The 17,915-nt window shown below is 33.1% G+C and overlaps 1 protein-coding gene across 1 annotated transcript; it reads right to left on the reverse strand.

Moving 5' to 3' along the window:
- Window positions 1-41: 41 nt before the first annotated feature.
- Window positions 42-16,794, reverse strand: LOC134273184 (AFG3-like protein 2; the record flags this gene model as incomplete). Its single annotated transcript, XM_062755364.1, has 15 exons — window positions 42-487; window positions 9,167-9,281; window positions 9,585-9,779; window positions 10,089-10,208; window positions 13,205-13,285; window positions 13,458-13,573; window positions 13,724-13,834; window positions 13,940-14,037; window positions 14,298-14,427; window positions 14,650-14,803; window positions 15,065-15,305; window positions 15,480-15,601; window positions 15,916-15,976; window positions 16,313-16,422; window positions 16,720-16,794. Coding segments are annotated over 15 exons (1,866 nt in total), but the record flags the coding sequence as incomplete, so codon positions are not given.
- Between the last annotated feature and the right edge of the window lie 1,121 nt (window positions 16,795-17,915).

A 17,915-nucleotide genomic window follows, 5' to 3' on the forward strand; every position in this document is an offset into this window, starting at 1 on the left:
ATTAAATGTGAATCTTCAAACCCTGAAAAAATAAGCAGAAGTACATGTATTTACGAAATTTAATATTTTAACAAGTACAGTTCCATCACAATAATATGGCATTTCTTAAACTCAAAAAGCCAAATTTCTTACATTTGAATTTTCATAAATTACAATGTTTCAAAACAATTAGACATTGACTTTCTACACATACAGTTCAGGAAAGTGTCTTTGAAAAATGATGAATTATTAAATCTATTACACTCAATTTTTCTTGAAGTTTACACACATGATGCAAAATCCCACTACACAGTTTATAGAACTTGATGGCTAGCAGTGGACTGGTATTAATGGCTAGCAATGGACTCCCATTAATGGGTAGCTGTGGACTCGGCCTCTTGTTTCTTTGTTTCCTCCTCTGGTTTCTTTTCCTCCTTGTCTTTCTCCTCCTCCGATTTGTTCCAGTCTTTTAAGCCCTCTGGTAAAGTTGTGTCCTCCTCTATAGATCCTGTCATATCAAATTACAACTATATTAATAATCATGTCTGCCAAGGATGAGCAATTAGAGCTGATTGCAATAGACCTAACGGATTGCGCTGTTTGTGATGTGCTAACGCTTTGGTTGTCGAGAGGTTTAAATACTATGTCACATTGTCACCGCATCAAAGGAAGTAGCCGAGATCACTTCTCTCCCACGCTAAAGTCGGTCAGCTGCAATACACATCGCCGCGTTAAACGGTTTACAAAAGGGGGCAGACAGCACAAATCTTATTAAACAGTTGAAAAAGAGCATTATTTATATTATATGCATTTTTAGAGTCCATAAAATTGAAACCGAGGTGATATAATAATTTTTTTATAGCATTTGCCATTTGTGTACATGTATATGTCACAATTTATATTGTATTAACGCAAGCGAAACAAAGGACTTGTAGAGACGAGATGATTGTTCCTTGTTACAGCAGCTGCCTTGAGAAAATGAATGTACATACACTGTGTGGGTAAAGGGACGCCCAGGAGAAGGGCTGGTGAAATTTCCGTTTCAGATTATTTCTTTTCATATCACCATGTAAATCAGGGATGGATCACTTCTTTTCTTTTTTTACAACCGAAGAAAATTTGACAAGCCAAAGAAAAAAAGTAAACTCTATTTCGGGTGGAGTTAGTTTAAAATATATTTGATTCATTGAATTGGATTGAACAGCAGGCTTAAATGCCTATGATCGTTCTCTCCATAGGTCAAGGTACAATTAACATTGAAAAACAAATGTATGAGGAGTAGATTATCAATTTGTACATATTTAGAATGAATTCAGAGAGAGAGAGAGAGAGAGTAAAAAGAATAGTTTAACATATGAATAGAAAAAATAATATTTATATAAATATAAACAAAAAGAAAAAAAAAACGGTTGGAGTGAGGTGTTAGAAGTACCAGCCAAGGACAGATTATTTATTTTCTTGCTGGTCGAGGATATACTTTTCTTTAAAGATTTTTTATTCATTTATTTCCAAAATTTGCCATGCCCCTCTCTAGGAATCAGGAAGTGCATGTGTAGATAGATTTACGCTTTACATTCTGTCGTTCGGTATTAATTTTACTATATATACAAAGAGGTAGGGGCTCCATTGGCGAAAATCGGCCCCAGCTCAAAAATAAATTTTATTTTTTTGATTATATGTTGTGGATGTCTATTTTTTAAAAATAACACCAATTTGTCCGAAAAACTTAATTTAAGGAGAAAATTAAGGCATTGATTGACCGCCGTTAATAGTTAACGTTAACGTTAAAAAGTAGCGTCATTACGTTATACACACACAGTTACTCGGTACCCTCCTCAGAGAACACTGAGTTAACCATACTCACTAATATTGATAAGAACAACAAAACTTTTTTGATAGTTTACAACGGCTAAATTTCTTTTGTCAGGGTATGATGATGATAATCTGATGGTTGTCATAGCAACCAATTTTCTTCATAAATATGTCTCTGACTACATTAATAACAGAAAGGAAATATCTCAAAAACTTGATAATTTTGGTCACTTTCAAAACGTTGATATGTTTTCAATTTGTTGCAATATAGAGGTCATCAGTAAATTGATATGAAGACTTCTGTCCAGTATATAATTCCTCTTAATAAAACAATTTTTTCTAATGGTAGCTAAACGCAGTTTAGTATAAAATCCAGGGGGGGGGGGGTTCCCAAAGAGAAGCATGCTGGGTAGGGATTTTCCTGCTATTTATAGGAGTCTAGATGAAAACTGCATCTTTTTTGTTTTTATTCGCATAAAGTAGAGTCTTCTCTTAATATTTAAAGAAAAAAAATGTGCATTCATTTTTAGAAAAAAAAATTGTGAGACTTTTTAATAGGGGGAGATAACTCCCAAAACATCTTGTTTTCACATGTGCGGAATTGCATGAGTCAATTAACAGGTAATGTAGCTCTTTCAAGAGGTGGAAAATGTACCCTAAAAGCACACTAAAAGAAAACCTTAGGACTTGTTCTGTGAAATGCACATAACTTATTTTGTCAGATTTTTTCTGTTTTTGTTGAGCAGGGGGGGGGGGGGGTTTAAAAATGCTGAAAATGGATACATAAACAACCCAATATCCCCCATATTTCAGGTGTCAAATACTCCCTAGTAGTAATTGATGAATGTATTATAGTTGGATATTTATTAAATTCACAATTTTATCTTTCCGTTGAAATGCAGAAGTATATGTAACAAGCCTCCATTTTATTCTTTACAGGGGCCAGTTTTGCTTGTCCCTCACCAAGTAACGTCCTGATAACGTCATACATAAAACTGTGTTTTGCACCCAATATCGTCCATGAAATATGACTTTTGAACGTCATTTAGGATTTTTAAGTAATAGTCTTGTTAATATCTTAATATGGATATTAAAAGATGCACAAGTCTAATTACTTCTTTACAATAGAGTTTTAGGGGATATTGGAAGGCAACTGTGTGTGTTTGTATTTAAGGACTAATTCTGTGTTAATTCTGTGCAAAACGGAGGTGACGTAATTTGCATCGGGATCGATGTCCAATGCTGCCTTAAGCTTGATCAATATAATTGCAAGGGGATGCTCAGCCTTAATTCTATCGTCCCTGTTACTCTTTTGATTTACATAATACACGTATTGTTGTGTGGACATTACTAAACCTTTTTCATTTTGATAATCCGAAAAAAATATATATTAAAATCAAGCACGTAAGACTGGGAATAGGTGATGTTTTGAAATATTTCATTTCTGATTTTATACATGTTATCATTTAAAAAATATTTTACTGAACTACTAAAAAAATAACGTCTCTAATACAACCACAAATAGATCGGCCGCTCCTGCGGCCGAAACTAATGCTATAAAATGGACCCCTCGAAATCAAATTGCTTTAAATATATAGTGATTTTTTTTTTCATTATTTTTTTGAGTAAACATTTAACTATAACATTTTTTCATGTGATCAAGACAAACCCCTTCCTATTCAGACCTTATCATTAGATACGTCATGGGATGAAATTAACTGCGGGACGTTGAGACTGTTCGGATGAGATCATATAAATCGGTGTCCCCTGTTGTTTTTTCACGAAAAAGATCCCTCACTGTTCAAAGTCTCTTTTATTTGGTTTAGTATATGAATTTGCTAACTCTGCAAATTCCGGGGGGAGGGGCGGACCAAACTACCCCTATCCCTTTTAGATCTGCAAATGAGCAAGTTGCGTTTCCATGAGTGAAGGATTCTCGAGGGGATCAATAAACAACAATTAATCCCCCCCTTACGAGTTGAAACAACTTAGCTTCAGCATATGAAATTAATAGCTATCTGATTTACATAAAATTTTTCATCCTTGGAAAAGAATGTCTCTGATTTTTTTTAAATACAACATTCCATTTATTCATATCATACGAAAGCCCAATGAGCTCATTTTCGTAGGTAAGAAAAATAATTTTTTTCGCGTTATAACGCGTACCTTTCGCGAATAAACGCGTAACTTTCGCGATATAATGCGAAACTTTTGCGAATAAACGCGTAACTTTCGCGTTATAACAGGAAACTTTCGCGATATAACGCGTAACTTTCGCGTTATAACGCGAAACTTTCGCGATATAACGCGAAACTTTCGCGAATAAACGCCTAACTTTCGCATTATAACGCGAACCTTTCGCGTTATAACGCGTACCTTTCGCGAATAAACGCGTAACTTTCACGATATAATGCGAAACTTTTGCGAATAAACGCGTAACTTTCGCGTTATTTTGCGAAAAAATATTATGCTAGAATAGGGTAGATTAGTCATCAGAATATTTTATCTTATTTTAAAAATCTTACTATTGAATTAATAAAATGAATTTTACTTTCTTGTACATGTTTTTCAATTGTTAAATTCTTTAGACTGATTATTTCTTAAGGAAAATCTCCATTTGACATTTTTTCTAGCTGTTTTTTAATCAGTAACATTTACTTCAACTGTACCACTAGTAAATTAAGCAATCAATCATTTTGGACAAAAAATTATACACTGTAGAAACATAACTTAAAAGTGAATGAACAATGTATAATTTCATTGTCTCCAATATTGGGTTATAGAGAAGTTCGTGGACTAGCCATAAATAAAAACTATGAAGGTATACAGCAGAGTTTTTACACTCTGAATTGTCAATGTTTTCGTAAGCAATGGAATGAAAACGTGGTGCAACCTCAAAATAGGATATCTAATTTCCACAGTGAATCTAAAGGAGACAAATGAAAATCTGCTATCAAATTTTCACAAATGCGGTGGAACACAATTGACAAATTTACCTCATTTTGACAATTTTCTGAAATCTTGATCTCTATAGAATAAAATTATTTCAAATTCTCTAGAGAGTGCATAAAAAAACGGAAAAGGGGTGATTTTCCCCGAAATTAATAAGCTTGAAGTTTAACTTTTGGAACTCGCATAAACTTTGAATTGGTTGAACAGCGTTGAGAAAGACAAATTGTGACGGTTAAGATGGATTCAATAGCAAGAAAGCTTAAAATTTAACTTGTGATAGTCCAAGATCAAAATAGCCTTTTGATTATCATTGTATTAAATGAATAAAATTGATGACAAAATCAAAAGAACGTTGAGACTAAAGCAAATGTCTCGTTAAACAGCAAAAGTTTCGCGTTATGACGCGAAAGTTACGCGTTATATCGCGAAAGTTTCGCGTTATAACGCGAAAGTAACGCGTTTATTCGCGAAAGTTACGCTTTATATTGCGAAAGTTTCGCGTCATAGCACGAAAGTAACGCGTTTATTCGCGAAAGTTTCGCGTTATTACGCGAAAAATTTATTTTTTTTACTTACGAAAATGAGCTCACTGGGCTTTCGTAATAAAATGTAATGTACAAGTGAGTTGAAATTTCACTGTTATCTTTTATTTTAAGTATAAACTATTTCCAAATGGTTAATGTAAACAACATTCAATCAACAATCACTTATACCACATTCAATGATTGACTTTTCATAGTCATTTCACATAGAGGTTTATCTGTTTTCGAGGAGGGTTCCACGGCATCCAATTTATTTCCGCTCAAATTACTTTTTTAATTTCTTTTTTATAAACAGAAAAGCACATGCTGATTTACTATCATTTTGTTTTAATTGTGTTCAATTGTTGCGCTGTTTACTTAAGTTTTTTTTTATGAAAGACTAATTACACGCAGAATTGTAATGAGGTGTGTGGATCAAATATTTACAGGTACATTCATTTTATTTCGAATCATCTTTTTTATTTTAACTGTGAATGTTATATAATACTTATAAAGATGCAGAATTCAGTATATTTAATATATGAAAGCCAGTTGTCCAAGTTGACAAAAAAATCATATTCATATAATAGAACAAGATATCTTCGACAAATCGGCGCATTAGAAAGAAGGGGATGGGGGGGGGGGGGGGCGGTGGTATTTACATGACTGACGCTGACCGATATTAACCCGGTTTTGACTTTGGAATAGTTTTCGCTTTGTTTTATAAAAACGTTACTTACATACCCTTTAAGTTGCATTTAAAGAAACCAATATTAATTTATTACACGTATAGAACATTGTATATAAATAAATTATGTGTGCAGAATGAGCAATTAATTCAGCTGCAGTCTTGTACACGTGATTCGAAAATAGATAATACCAAACTGTAGGGAGTTGGGTACAATAGCAGTCATAACTTTGTATATTTTTAGGTGTTATCAAACAGATAATGTTCTTGGAAGTTCATTCTATCGTAACCTAATTCATTATGTTTTATCCATCAACAATTCACAACTGATTAGGCAAAAACGTCACGACTTCGATGGGAAGTCCAATGCATCGTTTTCATACGAGTTGATTTTCGAAAAGGGTAGCAAATTATGAATGATATTGTTGAAGCTAGAGTTTAATTAATACATTATGCCTTTTTATTTTTGCATGTAATATTCACAAACCATTCTGTTTAAAAATAAAGGTTGGATTGACACAGGTGTGCATGTGTAATGCGAGGTACAGCGGTATATAAGGTAAATGACTGCGTGAGTGTAGCAAAATTCGGACTGATTTGGAATTATTATACCCAAAATCACAGCATATTTCAGCTACCATGTCCTAAATTGATAAAAATTTCTTACATTTTTTAGTAGATATATTAAAACATGTTTTTAAAATATGTACGGTGATACAAAAACACAATATTATATCTATTGGAAATTATATTGATGTAAATTATGATAATTGATTACTTGGAATGACAGGAAAGCTTTTCGTTCATCGATCGATTTTTCATGCTCCGCAGGCCTCCACCAATACGATACTTCAATTGTTGATAGATTTGTTAATAATGAACATTTACAAGAAATTTTGTTTTGGTGGGTGTGTGCGGAGGTATTTTTTTTAATCAATTTATGGCAAAAATTATGAGATTTTGATGATTTTTGCCAAATTACGTCAGATTTACGTCACAAATATGACGTCATAAGTAGTCAATCTCCCGAACTTTTGCTATTTGTGGAATGCAATGATGGTAAACTGTGAAATATAAGTAAAGTCGATTTTATTAACTAGCTTTGAAAATTCGAAAAATTTGGGGCCGATTTTCGCACATGGAGCCCCTACCTCTTTATTAAAACATAACTAAATTGAACTTCAATCGATAAAATTTTAACGCCTCCCCTGGCCTTTCTTCTTCACCATTTCTCTCAAATATATGCGAAGAGAGGGGGCTCTATTTTTCAGCAGTTCTTGCACTGAATTGCAACAATCTCAGAATGCATAGCTTGGATTGATACGCGTAACCAATAAATGCACTTATGCACTACTTGATTTTTATACATGTACGCAAATATCAAAAAGATAAAGTTTGCGATAGAATGAAATAATTGTCCACTTTAAATATTCGTAATGGACTGAAAAAAATCATAAAATGCTTTCATTGATTTATTCAAGTTTTAAAGACATTTAACTATGTTGGTAATATGCAAGAAAACAACGGCGGGACTGTCTACTCCATTTTATTTTTACCCAGCAAACAAGCTGTATCTCGGCTACTTCCTTTGATGTGGTGACAATGTGACGTAGTATTTAAACCTCTCGACTAGCAAAACGTTAGCACGTCACAAACAGCGTAATCAGTTAGGTCTATTGAAATTGGCTATATGCATAATACTGTGTAATCATTTTTGTTCTTGGGGCCCCGTGTTTGGGGATTTCATGGGTTACACTAACAGTAAACCTTTGAATTAACATACCATGAAATGTATGGTTTCAATATGTCTTCTACACATACTGTACCAGTATTAAAACCTCAAAATATGTCCCCAGAAACCAGTGAAATTTTGGTTGCCCATAAATACCAATCCTCACAAAAAATTCATGTATGATTCCAAAGTATTTGTCTATCCGGCAGCCACTTTTAAAATTGCAAACTATGAAATAAATAGTAATTTAAAATACTTTCATAAAAAATGCCACAAACTTGAGAGAAAATGCAAATAGAAATTCTGTACTTATCGGTTAATAAACATTGCATTTCATGTTGTCTGATCTTATTTAGGTACCTGTAAATGGTACATCCATACAGTATGAATATATTCTCTAGTTATGAACAACCATACACATGAAGTAAACACTTTATTCCCGTCTATACCGTATAAGCAGAATTTTTAGCGATGATTTAATTTTGGCATTATTAGCGAGGGTTCTGAGATCACTAATATTAAATATCGCTAAAAATAAATTGTGTTTTATTTGTAAAAGTTTCATTAGTGAGCATTTTAAAATAGCTAAAATTACTCCTTGGTAAAAATAAAATACCATATCTTAAGGACAAATCGCTAAATTTGCGTCTCGCTAAAATTTCCACTTATATGGTAATAATATCTGCACAATAAAGTTAAGACAACATCTTTACATATTTAAAACCTAGAATATTGAGATTTTTAAAATATCCACGGCTTAGAATCAAGAAATATCCCACAATGATAAGCAGTCAATACCATATATGTATGGAGTTTTTTTTTTCTATAGTTCATGTCATCTAGGCTGAAGGAATTTTCATTTTTTTCCCACTTAGCAGCTTAGGCCTTAACTTAATATCTTGGGACTTGCCAGTAAACATGGTAAGGCTTGCTTTATAAGTCTAAAACCTTACATTTTGCAGGACGTACGGCTCTCATGTCCACACGCTAAGGCAAGACTTACAAGATTATAAACAACATTTACATAAATTCCATGTGTTTTGAGCCATAAACATTGCACATTATTTAACAGAATAATAGATTACTAGCTATAGGACTCTGAAATAATTTTACCGACCATTGCATTCACACTTCTTAACAAAGAGGAGGAGGTTAACAGAAGCATTTGCAGAAATTTTCCTTATCTTATTCGAATATACTTTGTGTTCCTTTCAATATACCAACGTGTATTGTTTTGTAAAAATACATTGAATTTTGGGTGAATGGTTTTCATTGGTTAAGAAATAAATGTCAGTTGAGTCTTGTATTAAGATACAGAGCAGTGTTCTATTCCTAAGTCAGACTCATGAGGCTCGAAAAAACGTGTATTAAGGGTGTACACAGGGTAAGGCTTGAACTTAAGTTCCATGACATAAGGCAAGCCTTACCATGTGTACCGGCCCTAACTCAATTCAGACAAAACATGCCAATAAAACAACCAACCTGTGCCTTCAACGAATTCTTCATAAGTTGTCTTCTCTGCAAAAGGTCTCTTTCCAAGTAGTTCTTCTAAATCTGCTTTTTCTATTTTTTCTCTCTCCATCAGTCTTGTAGCCACCTATTCAATGAAAGGTAATTATATATACAGAATGCATATTCAAGTATGGTACATAAGGTTATTTTTGCCCATTCACACTTGCAAACAATTTTGCCCCATTTTAAATTCGCACAGTCATAGTTTTGTTTAAGAAATTATGACACGTTTTAAATTCACCCAAATGAGGGTAGGCGAAGATAAAACTGGGGTGAAAATTTCCCTGTATATAGTATTCTCTAACTGTTACAACATCACATTTTCTATACCTGTCATGAGGAAATTTCTCCATTTAATGTACATGTATAATTACAATAACATAATTACCCTCTCTACTTCTGCTTTCTTTGATTTGAGGAGTTGGAAGGTCCTATCTGAGCACTCTTTGACCATGGCCCTCACTTCCTCATCAATCATCTTAGCCGTCTCCTCACTGTACGGCTTGGTGAAGCCCTGGTCTTGTTTGGATGGATCGTGATAAGAGACCTGACCTATTTTTTCATTCATTCCATAGGTAACCACCTGAAAAACAGTCAATCGTGTACTTATTTTCCTTAAACTCATCATAAAAATGCTATATTTATAAATTTATAAGATACCAACAACAAAAGTGAACTTAAATGAGAAAGACAAAGATCCAAAAACAGGATTTATATTGTATACTTCAATAGGAAACATCAAGACAAGACAGTCAAAAAAACAATTGCCAAAACAATGTTCAGAAAACTAATTTTACAACCTATATACAGTAAAATTCATTTATAACAATAGATGCATATGAAATCTTTTTTAGAGCATGTCAGAATAATTGAAAAACCATGCTTTCTATACCTGTGAATAAGCCATAGAAGTCACTTTTTGAAGGTCATCCATGGCCCCTGATGTATACTCCCCAAAGAACAGCTTTTCTGATTCTCTTCCTCCCAAGGCTAGGCACATCTGATCTTGGATCTGATTTATAAAAAACATGCCATTATTTACTAAGGAATCACTACTTACAGCAATTTCACTGAATACTTCATTAGGCCACCTTGAACATTTTGGTTTGCTTCACTCTCCTGCTTGCAAGTGGAAAAAAAAAATATGTAGGTAGAAGGCAAGAGAATAATTTTTTTTTTCTAACATCAATGCTTTAAAAAGCAATATGAGCTGCATTTATGAAAATTTTATTTTGCTGTTAAAATGTGTTATTATGATAAATGTGTACATGTAACTTAAAACATTTATGATCAATTAGACTAAAATAATGGAGAAGAACGACTTCTTTATAAAATCCAATATACAGTTTATATAAGAAATCATTTTTTTGTACAGGATGACAATAACATAATTTTGATTCAATCGAAGCTTATAAATAGTTCTTCCATCTCAAATATGAACAAAAGTAGTTTATTAACATTTTTTTTCTGTCATTGACAGAAGTTGCAGCTCATATTGCTTTAATTTTCAAAATTATTTCAAACGAGTTAATTCAGAGAATTTGTGTCCCCCACTTAGGGAAAAAGTAAACCATGTGCAGCTCGGGGGTCAGGGGGGTGGGGTGGGGGTAGGGACTAGGGGTCAGATCCCCCTGACTGAATTTGTAGAATTATTAAATGTATACTGAAGCAAATAAAATATGCCAATATGGATATAAAAATTTGATTGCTTATTCTTTATTATGTGTATAGAAGATTCTTATATATGGAATATTTATCACACTGTAATGATGATTTTATGAGTTTGTACAAGCCAGACCTTATAAATTTTTCATTTTACATGCTGAATACTATCATTTAGTAGAAAAAAAAAGTATTTCAGAAAAAAAGAAAGTGAACCATCTGGGATTCGAACCCGGGACCTCTCACATGTGAAGCGAGAGATATACCACTACACCACGGAATGGCTTACGATCAGCGACAATTATATGCAAACATGAAGTCACATACATGTATATATTCACGTTCGATATTGTCAAAATTTTACACAATGCATGGTGACTAATTTAGCCTTTATTAAACAGTTCTAGTAGTTGTAATAAGAATATAAAGTCCACCGAGAACCTGTTTTATGCATAATAACTCTCCTCATGCCCCTGTGTTAAAAATAGCGACATGTAATACAATAAATTAAACACTAATGAAACAAATGGGGCGGGACACTTTGAGAGGGTTGAGAGAGGTCCAAGGGAGTTTTGGTATAAATTACATGTACATTGCAAAAGCTCAAAATCTTCTTGAAATATCGCACGGAAACGATAGTGCAACAAACAGACAGAATATATAAATTTACGACCTTGAACATTGACCTTTTGACCTCAAAATCAATAGGGGTCTTCCTTAGGTCAAAGGGAGTTGTTATGTAAAATTTCATTGCAAACGATCAAAGGGTTCTTGAGATATTGCGTGGAAACGAAAGTGTTATAACAGACAGAATATGCGAATTTATGACCTTGACCTTTTGACCTCAAAATCAATAGGGTTCTTCTTTAGTCCATAGAGAGTTGCTATGCAAAATTTCAATTCGAAAGCTCAAAGGGTTCTCGAGTATCGTGCGGAAATGAAATCGTTACAGCCAGGCAGAAAGACGGATGGACAGACGAACGGATGGACAGACCCAAATTAATATCCCCCACTTTTCAAGCGGGGGACAAAAAGAAGTTACATGTATCAATTAGATTTAAATAGTTGTTGACAAGATTAGAAATTCCATATAAAATAAATAAGTCAATCAGTCAGGAGAGGGAAAACAGACAATAATTTTAAGACAGCTTACATATTAAAGTATCTGCAGTAAATATTCTTATCTATAGATTACCATTCATTTTATAGCACTGTACATACGAGGGTTGTTCGATAATTATTGAGACACTGTGTGTATTTTGCTTTCTAATGAACGTCTTTCGGTGAAATTTTGCATATACGTTTGACATACACGTAGAATTTATAAAAGCAAAACATATTTTACAAATATTAAATATATCCCGTACAATGGTATATAAATGCATCAATAGTAGGGGTACCCGGAGCAGTTACGAAATCAGATATTGAAAATATGTAACACCAACGTTCTAACTCTTCGTGGACTCATAATAAGAGCGAAAATAATTCAGTTTATGTGTATAATTTTTCAGCTTTATTTCAAATTCTTGTTGTGCAACTTTATTAGAATTTTGATCACAAATGCGGAGATAATTAAAAAATTAAGCGCGGTAGAGAAATCTGCAAAGAACGAAAAAATGGATTTTGATGTCAAGGGCGGAGCAGCAAGCATACCTAAAATTGTGTGTATCGCAAAGTAGAACTCTTTTCCAGACAGGACGACCTGCTAAAACAATAATAACGAGAAAAACAAATGTGTTGGTTTTTTTTTTCATTGATATACATTTTTTTTTACAATTAATTCAACCAGAGTGAAATCAAAAGCACCGGACAACCATCAGCTATTACATACGATATTAATATCGTTACGGTATTTATATCGTTGACCATTGTTGCATAAATCGGCACTGCATGATTCTAAGTCATCCTTTCTCACATATGAAAATTTTACACTGGGGTAGCAACGCCGTACATTTTAAAGAATAGGTTGAGAAAAGAGACTGTTTGATTTTTGTAAAGTTGTATGTAATAACAAAGAAGGAAAAGTGTTAAACACTTCGCGATCGTTTTACATGCGAAACCATCTCCGCCTTACGTGATGTTAAATGACGTAGCGATGCTGCTCCGGGTCGACAGACATATGCATGTTTATAATTTCTCCGAAACTTTTTTTATTATCATAGGAATTAGAAATTTTGCATCATTGTTTAATTCGTTCTTTATAAAATGTTGATGAATTTTCATGAAATTATCTCCATCCTTTATGGAGTAAATGTAATTGTCTCAATAATTTCCGAACAGCCCTCGTATATACCAGTTTGTACATATCATGATAAATCAGAAGTATTATTAGACATCCAATCCTACCTGTTGCTGTGTGTATAGTTGTCTCTCTACTGGGACGTACATGGCATACCCTAATGCTTTGCCTCGTGGTATGATAGAAACCTATCAATGTAAATGATGAATAACTATTACGTATATAATATATCATTCTCAGCCTAACTTGTTACATTTTTTTGTTCTAAGGTAGAGTAGTTCAATAGATACAGCATTGGTCTCAGTTACAGTATGTAAAGAGTCTGGTCACTAAAAATCAGACTTATACTGAAGGACTTACTTTCAGTAATGGAGCACAGTGTTCTAAGAACCATCCAGCTACTGCATGGCCAGCCTCGTGAAAAGCAATCTTCTTCTTCTCATGTGGCAGGAAAATCTTTGTTTTCTTTTCCAAACCTTTACAAAAATTCATTTTCATTTAAAATTTACACATGTACATTTATGTGTTATCACCAATCGTAAAAGACATAGATATTCAGTAAAGATCAACATTTAACATTAAACTCAAACACTAATCAATTTTTGAGAATTGAACAATTTTTTTACCTGCAATGACTCTATCAATGGCTGCATCAAAATGTTTGACTGTGACGGATGCTGCACTCTCCCTAGCAGCAATCAATGCTGCTTCGTTACATATGTTAGCTATGTCAGCTCCTGTGTATAAAAAAAAATCGTACTAAATAGTACCCATTTATTAAACACTGCAAATCTTTTGAAATCACCCACAGTAAATTTTGAGTAAAATTAAATTCAAGCTACCTGAAAAACCTGAAGTCATGGAAGCCATTTTCTTTGCCAATTCTTTTTTATCCATCTCTGTTTTTATTCTTTCTAAATGAACTTTAAATATTGAGGCTCTAAAAGAAAAAAAACAGATTCATATTTTAACTATTTCATAATGAACCCCATTGAAAAAGTGGTTGCTCTTCATTCCAAAAGGAATTCAATCCTTTATTTAGGTACTTCATTTTTAAAAACACATGTGTAGATCACATTATGAAGGCTACTCATTTACTTATCTTTACAAAGTCATTGCAAAGGTTTTACTTGTTTTTAATTTCCTTGCTCCCAATAACTTTTGGGGGCAATGATTTGACTACTGGCAATTAATGCTGACCTTCCTTTAATGTCTGGGGTGGGTACATATATTTGTCTGTCAAATCGACCTGGTCGCAGTAGAGCTTGGTCCAAAACATCCATTCTGTTGGTAGCTGCTAAAATCACAACTCCTTCCTGGGTATTGAAACCTGAGAAAGCACAAAAAAAGGAGTTCTAAGCGTTTCACCATTAAGTGTAAACAAGTGTCAAAATATTTTTTGTATATTTATTAAGATTTTTCTTAATTACATCACCTGTTATTACGTATACAGATCCCACTTTACAATGTACATGTATTCCAAGATGTACAAGTACCTTATATCATTTTGAGAACCAAAAAAAGTAAAAGTGTTTAATAATTCTGAAAGTACCGTCCATTTCGACTAGAAGCTGATTCAGTGTGTTTTCTTGTTCATTGTGACCTCCAAATGACCTTCCAGACCTTTTCCTTCCTACAGCATCAATTTCATCAATAAATAATATACAGGGGGCATTAGATCTGGCTTGTGCAAACATCTCTCTGATCTACAATCAAAATGCAAGGACTGAAACTCATCACCAGTATGGCATTTTACCACGAACAGGAAGTTTTACTTTTCTATAAAATTCATCCCTAAAGAATCTGAGTCTAACAATTTACAATTGTACAAATTAAACTTAAATAATTTCTTTATATGTATATGCAAGTGTACTACAAAAACATCAAAATATTTTTCTAAACATCTTTCAAAAGCAAAAGAATTTCAGTATGAAGTCTGTAAAGTAAGTACATGCAAAACTACATACCCTTTTTGGACCAACACCGACAAACATCTCTAAGAATTCAGATCCTGAGGCACTGAGGAAGGGTACATTTGCCTCCCCTGCTGTTGCCTTGGCGAGGAGAGTTTTCCCTGTCCCCGGGGGTCCTGTCAGTAAGGCCCCCTTTGGAATTTTGGCTCCTAATTCTTTGTACCGCTGTGGGTGTTTTAGAAAGTTCACAAATTCCATTATTTCAATCTTGGCTTCTTCACACCCTGCTACATCCCTGGAAAAAGAAGAGGAGTGAAAGTGAATTCAAATAATTGAATAAAATTGCAACTTTATTATGCAAACAAGGCAAAGCATTATACATGTACTTGCAAAAGTATACTTTGAAACTCTTGAATACAATATTTAACAGTATTTTTATACATGCACATCTTCAAATGGAATTACTCACTTGAATTTAACCCCTGTGTCCTTGGTGACCTTCTTGACTTGATATTTTCCCATTCCAAAAAGATCTCCCAAACCTCCCCCACCGGGCCCCTTTCCAACTTGTCCTCTTCTGGCAAATGTCCGCTAGGAAATGAATTTAAAGTTGAACAGAAATAAATAACTTTTAGAAAATTATCTCTTAGAGTTTAAAACTATTTTTAAAATTACCATTCTCTAAAATATACCCTTTGAATTATGGGATCAAAACATGGACTGTTTTAGAGAGAGGCAATTATGTTCCACAGCCATCATAATGGCAAAGAACATGTATATCTTAAAAATTCATCTGATAGACAAACATATGCACTAGCCAATTATGAGATGTCTTAAGTTAACAAATAAAGGAGATATTAATTTTTTTTTAAATAGCTACCTTCGAGACTATTTAATCAACTCACCATCATTGATAACACAAGGAGAAAAGTCAACAGAGATGCCAATGAAAAACCAGGTCTAAACCTGTAAAATAAGGAAGAAAACTGAGATAAATGATTTTTGAATAGATAATAAAAAGTACAGTGTTCACATATAATGATTTAATATTTAAAGAAGTTATATACTATAAAGATACATGTACCTAGGTAAATGCACCTTTGATTACACATGTGTATACATGTACTTGATCCAGATCTTGTAATTTTACCAAATTGTACTTAAAATCCAATTTAATATTAAATTAGCACATACTTCTAGATAATTATGTATTTTCAACTGTATTCATAATTGTATTACGTAACTACAATTCAACATCTATGAAGTTTTATATACTAGTGAATTTCCCTACAGTATACTTACGGTTGTTCATATTTAATTTCTACTGAGTCTGGAGCCCCCATATCCTCTAGTGCCTCTTGAAGATTGTCTTCAAACTTAGAAATACTTCCTATGTGGAAATATGGAGCTTTCTGTTGAATAAACCAAAAATTCAGGGATTAAAAGACTTTTTAATAACAATCTAGAATATTTGTTATCAACAGTTACATAGGCAAATGATTTGCCTAATCCTATTCACTTTTACATCTGTGAATATTATTTTAAAATTCATTAGCCAGATAATCAAGAAACAGGGGTATTATGAGGTTTTGATGTGTTTTCTATCAACATTTTTATATTGCACAATATTTCAAACCAATATCTTAATATTAGACTATAACTGATCAGAGTTAGTGCTTATATGATTGTACTATACATCATGTACTTACAACTATTCCTCGAAACTGGGGTTTAAGCTGAAGAAGCACAGTTTTAGTGTCTGCATGTATTATCACAGCATCAACCTAAAAGGGAATCATTATCAACTGTTTAATTCCTTTACTTGTCAGAGCTATGTTTACTTAAACATTTCCTTGTTCAATTAATGAGTATTTACAACTTGATACATACATGTATATGTAATGGATATATGCCGAATACTGTTCTATATGTAAAATTATCAGACTGTTTGAGGCCCGTTAGGGCCGAAAACTGTCTGATAATTTTACATATAGAATAGTATGAGGCATGTATCTTACTTAAACATTGCCATTTAAATGTCCAAAAGTTACTTGGAGGAGTCTGATAATAACACAATGGGAGTTTAGGCATCAATTGTTTTCTACCCGTCTAATAAGTAGACAAAAGAAATGAGACAGTAAAAACAGTGAGTGAACTCTTGTTTCATATTTCATTCATTCCATGGCAGTCATTTAGCTAAGCAGGACAGGCGTCCCGTGGTGAAGGATTTCTTTTTTTATTTTGGAACGTTTTTATCTATTTTGTGCATAAATTGACATTGATACAGATTTCATTTTTTGGTGACATAATTACCATCACCATGTAAAGTAAACATGCTGATTTTCATCCTGGAGTTTTAGTTTATATAATGGAAATTCTCAGGTTTTTAAAGTGCAGCCACCTGGAAACAATCCTTATAAAATTTTAAAATAGATTTGCCGATTATTTCTCAGAAATGGATTTAAATTCGCTTATTCAAAGTGCTGTATCAAAAACACTTTCAAAAGGTGGGAAGTAATAATTTGGGGAAGGTTTTACCTCGATTTTTTCATGGATTTGCTATAATGTAGCAACTTAATTTCCTAGCGATTGCTTTCCCTGAATTTTTTTCCTAACTTTTTTTTATTTTGGACATACATGTTTTTAACCTTTATTTCACTCTTCTTTTTGTTTTTTAAATACTGTCCGATTTTGTTTTCATTGCCGTCTGATAATATATTATCAGACTGGTATAAATTATTATTATCAGACGGCTACAGGTAAATTTTCAGACTGCAAGAGCAAAGGCATGATGTCACAGCAATGTTTTAACTCTCATTAACCACAAACCAAAAATGACATAGCACATTTGAAAAATTACTGCGTAAGAACATAATAGTATTCAGGTCATCATGGTCATAGAAGA

This window comes from Saccostrea cucullata, unplaced genomic scaffold, assembly GCF_032062105.1.
Source record: "Saccostrea cucullata isolate Sc308-1 unplaced genomic scaffold, CSIRO_AGI_Scuc_v1 ctg7826, whole genome shotgun sequence".
Classification (NCBI taxonomy): Eukaryota; Metazoa; Mollusca; class Bivalvia; order Ostreida; family Ostreidae; genus Saccostrea; species Saccostrea cuccullata.